General features: G+C 28.6%; 2 protein-coding genes across 5 annotated transcripts; one reads left to right on the top strand and one right to left on the bottom strand.

Moving 5' to 3' along the window:
• Nucleotides 1–1,427: 1,427 nt before the first annotated feature.
• LOC127244745 (WD repeat-containing protein RUP2) lies at nucleotides 1,428–2,800 on the top strand. Its single transcript, XM_051265227.1, has one exon. It carries the CDS (start codon nucleotides 1,521–1,523, stop codon nucleotides 2,658–2,660), a length of 1,140 nt encoding a protein of 379 aa, XP_051121184.1. The 5' UTR covers nucleotides 1,428–1,520; the 3' UTR covers nucleotides 2,661–2,800.
• A 4,186-nt stretch (nucleotides 2,801–6,986) lies between these two features.
• On the bottom strand, nucleotides 6,987–9,257 carry LOC127245190 (heavy metal-associated isoprenylated plant protein 39). Of its 4 annotated transcripts, none has more exons than XM_051265942.1 (4): nucleotides 9,240–9,257; nucleotides 7,816–7,922; nucleotides 7,628–7,706; nucleotides 6,987–7,559 (listed from the first exon to the last, which is right to left on the bottom strand). In XM_051265942.1, exons 2-4 carry the CDS (start codon nucleotides 7,822–7,824, stop codon nucleotides 7,264–7,266), a joined length of 384 nt encoding a protein of 127 aa, XP_051121899.1. In that variant the 5' UTR covers nucleotides 7,825–7,922; nucleotides 9,240–9,257; the 3' UTR covers nucleotides 6,987–7,263. The 4 variants fall into 4 exon arrangements, with proteins under 4 accessions (XP_051121899.1, XP_051121898.1, XP_051121900.1 ...); XM_051265941.1 differs by having other exon boundaries at nucleotides 7,628–7,709; nucleotides 9,240–9,255; XM_051265943.1 differs by lacking the exon at nucleotides 9,240–9,257 and having other exon boundaries at nucleotides 7,065–7,523; nucleotides 7,628–7,709.
• Between the last annotated feature and the right edge of the window lie 518 nt (nucleotides 9,258–9,775).

Below are 9,775 nucleotides of genomic sequence, written 5' to 3'. Positions count from 1 at the left end.
TATTAATATTATATTTTAAATAAAAATCAATTATATAATATAAAAAAAAAAATTATTTTAATATTTTCAAGGGAAATTTTAATTAATAGTAAAAATCCTTTTAAAAAAAACCCTTAACAAACACACCATAATTATTTGTGAATTATTTTTACGTGTTAATAGGTTATTTATTTTATTTATATTAGACTAATATAAATATTGTGTTTATATCTTATATGTACGTTGTGATAGTATACATTTTATGTTGAGATATATGCTCTATTATTATAATTGGTGTCATGCATTGTAAGTTCATGTACAATATTATTTGTCTTTTTTTTTTAAAAAAATAAAATATTATTATATATTTTAATTATTTTTTAAATTTTATAATTTATACTTTTTTAGTCATAATTAAACTATTTAGAGTGTGTTTATTTTGTGAGATTGTTGGAACATATATTTTTTTATATGAGATATAGAGAATCGTATAGAGAATATAAAAATAGTCAATGTTTATAGTGTATTATTTTTTTAGAAAACGCGTGGGAAGAAAATTTGAAAGAATAAAGCCTTAGTTATTTTGATTTTAATTTATAATTATTTTTATGAATAATTTTTTTAATTATTTACTAATTATACTTTATGTATCTACAATAATAAGCCCAAAATATCTGGACAAAGTGAGTAACATTTATTACTGTAATTAATTAATTTAATTCTTAACGATAAATTTTAATTTCTTATATTTCAATTTAAAAGTATTTGTTTCATTATAGTAAAGATAATAATATATAAATATCAAAATTCATAAACCCATAGAATACTACTATGCATTCTTATTCTATTGTAAAGACAAAAAGAATACGTTAAATTAGGATGAATAAAATATAAAAATATGTCAAACTATTTAAGAAACTATTAAAACCACATGAAATAAATTAAATTGCATATATACTTTTTACTTTTAATTAAAAACATTATTTCTACACCTTACAAACTCTTACAACCTGTAAAGGATTACTGGGTGGTGCAGGGATTGGACTTGTGACCATGAGATCATGGGTTCAAACCCACACATAGTTTGGTTCGCCCAGTGTGACTTTCTCATTGAGCGGCTGTGGTTTGCTACGTCATAAGAAGCAATTAAATTCACAGATCCAAATTATTTTAAATATTACTACATTATTTTATTATTTACAAAAAATGATAAACATGGTAAATTGTTGAGAAATGCACATTTCCCTGTTTGATCTAATTATGGCATAAATTTATTTATTTATTTACATATGGTCAGTGGTCACGCAGCAGCCACCATGCAACAGTAATTATTATTGCCTAATCAAATTATTCATCCATAATTAATCCTTTTTTATTGATTTAATTTAATTTAATTTAATTATTATTATATTATACGCCAGCTTCGTGCATACGGATAAAGTTATTGCCTTTCTGATGTTGTTCTTAGATTGCAAAAAATCCCCAATTCTCAGAAGGAACCCTATTCTGATGCTCGATTAATAATTCCATATGAATGGGAAATGAAAAACGCGAACACCACTCCAGTCGCCGGAACAAATCCAGTTCCGCCGCCGTCCGCCGCGGCTGAGGACGACGACGACAAAGCCAGGTGCGACTGGAATTTCAACCTCTCCGCCGTTGTCGCCGCTTCTCCGACGGGATCCTCCGACGCCATTGGAGTCGTCGAGTTCGACCACAGGAATTCCCTCTTCGCCACCGGCGGAATCGCCCGGAAAATCAGAATTTACAGCCTGCGGAAATTAGTCGGAGAACATTCCGGCGAGAGGAATACGACCGAAACGACGTCGTTTTTAGACCACACCGCTGCATGCGAGTACTATATCTGTACGCCGGCGAGGCTCAGCAGCCTGAAGTGGAAGCCCGGGTCGGGTTCCCGGGTCGTCGGATCCGGGGACTACGACGGCGTGGTGATGGAGTACGACCTGGAAAAACGGGTCGCCGTATTCGAGCGGGACGAGCATGGCGGGCGGCGGGTATGGAGCATGGACTATTCGTATTCGGATCCAAATTTAGGCGGGTCCGGGTCGGACGACGGGACCATGCAAATGTGGGACGCCCGTTGCGGGGGCTCGCTCGCGCCGGTCCGTCCGGACCGGGCCGGTGCGAGCCCGGTCTGCAGCGTGGAATTCAACCCGTTCGGCGGGCATCTCGTGGCCGTCGGATGCGCGGACAGCAGGATCTACGGCTACGATTCGCGGAGGGCGGCTGAGCCGGTTTTCGTGCTCGGCGGCCACCGGAAAGCCGTGACGTACACGAAGTTTCTCGACGGCGGGACGATCGTGTCGGCGGCGACCGACGGGTGTCTGATGATGTGGCAGTCGGAAAATCAGAGCCGTCCGATTAGGACGTACAGAGGACACGTGAACAGCCGGAGATTCGTGGGGCTGTCGGCTTGGAGAGACGGCGGCTTGTTGAGCTGCGGCTCGGAGGACAACAGAGTGTTTGTGTACGATAAGAGATGGGGCGACCCGATTTGGGTCCGCGGGTTCGGGGAATCGGCGGCGGCGGAGGACGGCGGCCGGAGTTTTGTGAGCGGCATTTGCTGGCGGCAGAGCGGGGAGGAGCGGCGGTGCACGCTGGTCGCCGGCGGGTCGGACGGCGCGCTGCAGGTGTTTGAGGGGGAAGAAAGGAAGGGATAGAACAATTTTTATTTTTATTTTTATTTTTTTGAGGGGGATTTAATTAATTTATTATTGCAATCAAAACTAATTAAAATTGGTTGAATTGTTACTTCAAATTTTTAACTGAATTGAATACAGTGACAGAGTGTCTTGTGGTCTTCCTTTTTTTTTCTTTTTTTTTTTTTTCCAAATTTTTAAAATAAAATAGTATTTTTAATATGACTAACAAATTATAAATATGTTTCTATATATGTTTTGTTTAATCATAAAGTAATTTTAAAATTATATTGGATGCGTATGATTTGTATTTATCTATAAAAATTGTTATGATATTTTATTTGAAAAAATAATATATATTTATAGAAAATCATAATGATTTTATAGTAAAATGTTAAAATAAAAAAGAGAAAAAACAAATACAATATTGTCATTATTATGGTTGTACTTGTGTTCTTTGTATTTGTAATTTTTTTTTTCATTTTCATATTTATATTTTTTAAATATCAAATTTAAGAATTATATTTTATATAAATATCAAATTAAATTATCATTTGTAAACAAAAATTACAAAATAAAAACACAAGAGAAACATCGTATACTTCTATTTTATCATTTATTAAAAGATAAAAATGACCTAATTGATCATTAAAATTACTCAAGTGTTTGAAAGTGTTTGTTCATAAAAATGGTAAATGACAAAAGACAAAAAATAATAAAAACAACCTGAAATATTCTTCTAGGTATTCCAACCTTATCCTGTTCATCATTTATTTTTTATTTTTTTATGGCATGGAAACCACAAATTGCTTACTGGGTAAGCTTCCGATCGAACCTAATACCCTGCAAAATAGGCCGACAGGTGTTCATCATTTCTATCTTATTTATATATAGGATGGTTACGTAGTGATATACAAACAACACATATTAGTATTACATACAACACATGCTGTGTATAATAAAATTATGTGCTATTTTTTAATAATAACAAGTGTGATGTATATAAGTATGTCATGTGTTAAAATTAACTGTTGCGTATGTTATATGAGACTATAACATGTGTTGTTAATTCATGTGCTATATTTGTATTATATTAACATATACAATATATTGTTTGTAGTAATATTGTGTGTTGTTGAGACTATAACATACGGGTTTTGTTCATATGTTATATTTGTATTATATTTATATATACAATGTATTGTTTGTAATAATATTATGTATTATCTAATAGCACACGGTGTATTGTTCAGCAATGTAATTACATACTTATATATATGAATTTGTTTGTTTAGCATTTTAATTTGAAAATTATATATTTGTTTATGTAAAATATAATAGATTATATTGATACTATCAAAATATATTTTAAATATTTAGTATTGAACATACAATATTATTTTTTATATTATTTATATAATATTTTATATCTCATATAAAAAAAAAAACAAAATTATTTTTGGTCCCATTCAATATCATAATTATCAATTTTGGTTTCATTCAAAAATTTTTTTATCAATTTTACTCCTAAGATGGTTGACTGAGACTGAACACGGCCGTTTTTAGTCCCAGTCAATCATTTTGAGACTAAAATTGATAAATTTTCATTTGACTAGGATCAAAGTTTATAAATTTTTTTGAATATGACCAAAATTGATAATTATGATATTGAATTGGCGCAAACGATTTTTACTCAAAATAAAATTTAAATAAACAAACTCAAATATTCTGATGAATCCAAACCGTCAGATTTTTAGCTAGGTAGGCCCTACACTAAATCGACGGCATGGATTGATCGAGAAGTAGGGTTCAGTGTTCACTATGCACGGGACAAATACGTGGCTATCGAAGGGTCACGCAATCAGCAGTTACGCAATAAATTTGATCTTTCAGACCAATTAAAATTAACTGTCGTCATTACGAGAACACGTTTTATTTTAATTTTGGTGGCAATTGAGCCAAAAAAAAAAACATCTTCAAAAACCCAAAAGACGAATCTTTAGGGTTTGTTCGTTTGAAGGATTCTACCAAAATTCTACTATTCATTTAAAATTTTTTTTCCAAAAATATCAAATCAAATACCTATTTTTCATTTTTTATATTATACTAAAAATTAATTTTACTTTCAAAACATCACATCAACACTTATTTATATCACATCATAGCACTGTTCAAATTCAAAAATTTTACTATTCAAATCCCAACTCAAAATCCAAACCCCCAAACAAACACACCCTAAATATATATATATGTATATCTTATCAGTAATGACACATGTTTTTATATAACAAAGTATTAAAGTCCCTAAGTCCCAGTTCTAGAAAAGATACCTTAGTGGGACACGAAAATAAAAAAATAATACTATATTCGTCCAGCCACAAAATATATAGTAAATTTTTGTATTGATCTTTAAATATTAATTATTATATTAAAATATGGTATAAATAAAAAGAAAATTATAAAAATACATCTATTAGTCTCTTGTAATACAAATATAATCATATTTTGGAAATAAACTATACAAATACAAAGATATTTTCAATGTTAAATACAATGGCGCAAAAACATATGTTTACTTTGTGGCTGGACGGATGTAGTAGTATTTAATTGAAAGTTATATAAAATAGAAGATAAAAGACTAAAATAAGTAAATTATAGTAATAATTATGAGTAATTTAAAAAAATATGAATAATTTTATTATAAAATGAGAATCATGATTACTAAATAAGGAACCAAAATAATTATTTTGAGACAAATGAAAATAAAAAAACAAGACAACTCTATTAGAACGGAAGACTATAATGTTATATAATAATATACATTATTCTAATTTGATTCAATCAACGCACTAACTACCGTTGGTGCCAGTAACACGATTCAGGTCATTTGTAATGAGTTTGTTTCACTTACTGTTTTTTTATATCATAATTTTCTATAAATATTTTTAAAAAAATGCAATATAGATACAATAATACAATATATAATATATATTTTATCTATTTATAAAAATTAATATAAAATATAAAATATTATTTTTTCTGTCTGGACAAATTATGTCACTTTGTTTGGACACAAAAATTAAAAAATAACGAAAGATTAATATAAAAGTGAAATAGGTAACATATAAGATAAATATATATCTCTTTAAATATAAATTTTTAAATAAGATGGTTAACTAATATGATTCCAGGTAAAATAAAGAGTTAGTAAAAATACATATTTTATAATTTTGAAATAATATTTAATATTATATTTTCTAAAAAAAAAGTATCAAATATCTTCTATGTATTTTACAATATCATATAGCATATGCTAACTCCAATCCATATTCTATGCTTTATCCTTATCAACTAACAATCTCCAAGTGAAATTTTGATTTAATTTTTGTATTTAAATAAAATTTAATGTGATTATTTTTCAATAATAATAATAATAAAAGTGTGTATATATATACAAATATATTTTTTGAAAAAGTAAAGTCCAATTACTAAAAATTAAGGGAAAAAAAAAATTCTACTTCTAACATACAAGCCCAAATTAAATAGCCCAAAAGATTATGAGTTAGTTTTTCTTAAAAATCTGATTTTGGCCTCAAAATATTCACTAGAATTATCATTTAAAACTTAATAGCAAATACTTGTTTTTATATAATATACACTTATTTAAAATTTATGTTACCTGCTTTTTATTTGAATAATAAAATTTTTGAATTAAAATACTTATATGATGTCGTATAAATAATTGTTCATATAATATTTTATATGTATAATTAATTTTTAATATAATATATAAAATATATTTCTTGCATATCCCGTCATATTCGCTTCACAAAACCTATGGGTGTGATTATTTTGTAGATAATTTGAAGGAGAATTTTTAATATAAGTCATGTGGACAATATAAAAATAATAAATGTGTATGATAAATTAATATTTTTTAAAAAAATATATGCATATATATATGTTTTTTTAAAAGAACAGAAAATAAAATTAGGACTAAATAAATGATGAATTAAACACCAAAATTCGACCTCATATTACAAAATTTATTACCTCCTAACTTTTATTCATTACATCTATCAAATTTAAACATAAATTTAAATAATAAAAAAAATAAAATAAAATCGATAAAGCCTAAAAAAAATCCAACGGGGAAAAACAGAGTAGACTACAACAGTTGTAGAAATATTTATACCTTCCATCACAGTCCCAAAACTTATACGTAATATCAAAAGCACCCCCAAAAATTTCCCCTCTCTGCTCATCGAACCATCGTCTTCCTCGCTGCAATTCCTGCAAAAAAATTCAGTCCAAACCTAAACCTCCATTACCATCAAGAACAAGATAGACAGCAACAAAATAACAAATTACATAACTAATTCAAATCGGGACTCATTTCCCTGTCACTGATGACTCATCCACGAATCAGACAAAATCCCCTTTTTCCAAAATTTGCATAAACCCTAATTTCACAGTTCAAGAAAGAAACCCCCAAATTATTCAAAGATGATTACAACATACATACAGATTGATACATATATATATGTATGTATGTATATATGTGTTTGTTTGTTTTGTTTGTTTGAGATTTGAAATTTGCAAAATTCGAATCTTTTTATTTTTTTTATTTCTTTCCATCTCCAGCAGCAGCAGGTTTCTTGTCTTCTGGTTTATCTTCTTTCTTCGAATCTCCCGCAGGTTTCTGAACTTCTTTCTTATCCTCCTTACTGTCGTCTTTCTTCTTCTCCTCCTTCGCCGGCCCTACTAAAACTATATCCACTTTTCCGACGACTTTCTTCAGCTTCTTCACCACCGCCGCGACGTCCATTTCTCCGACCACCGTCAGCTTCTGCTCCCTCACATCAGCAGCAATTGAATCCACTCCTGACAAAATCCCCAATTTTTCAAAATCAATCTGACCTAAAAATTAAATCACTGAAATTGAAATTAATCAATCAATTAAATTGAATTGAATGGGTTTCCATTACCCAGAATGTCTGCAGCTGCTTCTATGGCTTTCTGCTTCGTCTTGTCGTCCGTCATCGTCCAAACCCTCATCACCACTTTCTGCTGATGGATTAACAGACAGATTCCGATTTATGAATTTGTTTTTGTCAATTGATGATTATGATTCGATTGATTCTGCAAAAAATTATTTAAATTTTCAGACAATTACCTGCGCCATTAGAGAATCGGGGAAGAAGACGACGAAGCGTTGGAAGAGAGGAGAAAGTTTGGGACTTTTGTTGAGTGTTTATTTTTTTTCCCTTTTTATTTAATTTTCTGGGGGTATTTTCGTCATTTCGATGAAGTGACGTGATTTAAAAAATAGAAAATAAAATTGATATTTGAGATTCAAGTATTAACTGAAACTATATTAATTTTTGACTTTCAAATCAGCAATTTATTTAAATTCCACTATTGAAAGCTGACAATAATTGAATTAAGGCTCGTTGTATTGATTGTGTATTGCTCAATTTTATTTTTTGCGTTATTTGAAATTTATTTATTTATTTATTTAGTGCTTTTTGATTTGATGGAATAATTTACTAAATGGGATACAACTTGGCCAGATTCTTTTCACGTTTCAATAATGCACTTAAGTTGATACAATGCACCAAATTTAGTTGTGCAACATTTTATTTTATTTTAAATATTTTAAATTTAATAAGAACATAAATGATAATAATTGATATTACCATAATAAAAATTATGAAATTATTTTTTTATTAAAAGAAAAATTACATATATATATTTTTGTTTATAGAGTTACTTTTTTACTGGCCTAATTGCCCGACTAGTACGATTCGGTCGAAAATTTATTTAACATATACTTGAATGGTAATAGTTGTATGTTCCGAATTTACTAAAAAATAAAAATATTTTTTAAAGATAGCAAACAAAATTTCTTGTTTTTCTAAATTTTTATCAATATTGTTTATTTTAACAATTTTTAATAAAAAATATTATATTATTTTTTTCTTATAAAATATTATATCAAAATAATATTTAAATCAAAACTTATAAACAAAACCAAACAGGCCTTAAGGTTGTGTTTGCTTGTTGTTGTTGTTGTTTTTTTTTTTTTTTTTTATAAAGATTTTTAAATTTTTAAAAAATATCAAATCAAAGATTTATTTTTAGTTTTATAGTATAATATTAACAATTAATTTTATATTTAAAATATTACATGAATATCTATTTATATTACATCAAATATTCATTTAAATAATTGTTTAATACGATATAGATAAATTGATTTGAAATTTTGAATATAAAATTAACTTTTAATACAATAAAAAATATTTAATTTAATTTATTTTTGAAAAAATAAATAATAAAAATCAGATCAAACCCCTACAAACAAATCCAAGTATATTGGTAAATATTCAATATATATATGTATATATATATATATGAATCATTCAACTATAGTTCTATATAAATATTCACACATCAAATTGAGTGTAGATTGTAAAAAATAATTAATTTTTGAATTAGATCTAAATTCTAATCCAACAAAAATAAAATTTTCATCGATATCCAATCAAATCAAATCAATTTCACCAATCAAACAGAACTACAAAGAAAATGACTAACCGGAATAATTAACAACTTCAAACGGCTGAAAATCGTACGTCAAAACGCCGTAGAAGAGAACGAAACTCACGAAATGAAACATGTTGTAACAATCTTACAGAAAGAAGAGAGATCGTAATAATATATATACACACAACGGCGCAAGGGTATTTCAACAACGATCGGCTGCTACTATTCTAAACCTAAAAAATGATCGATTTAAATAGGGCGATCGAATTTGGGCTTTTTGGACAAATCATAAAGGATAATTCAATCGACAACGGGTTTCGCTTAAAGCCCATTAATTAAAATTCCGACATATTGTTTATAGCCCCTACATAGTTTCATAAAATTTTATCGTATTAGTAAATCGTGTAATTTTTACCTGTTTTTTAAAACGTCGAATAAAATCTCTTTATAATTAAATTTTAATAAAGAGTGTTAGATAAGTGCCATTAATGAGACGATAATTATGAATTTGATATAAAATAATCGTAAATTGGCCAATTTTATATTTTAAATGGAATATTAGAAGAAATTACAAATCTTACGTGAAT

The sequence above is a fragment of the Andrographis paniculata genome, unplaced genomic scaffold (genome assembly GCF_009805555.1).
Source record: "Andrographis paniculata isolate CXL003 unplaced genomic scaffold, ASM980555v1 Contig21END, whole genome shotgun sequence".
Taxonomy (NCBI): domain Eukaryota; kingdom Viridiplantae; phylum Streptophyta; class Magnoliopsida; order Lamiales; family Acanthaceae; genus Andrographis; species Andrographis paniculata.
The sequence above is the reverse complement of the archived record's forward strand: the minus strand, read 5'-3'. Positions and strand labels throughout refer to the sequence as shown.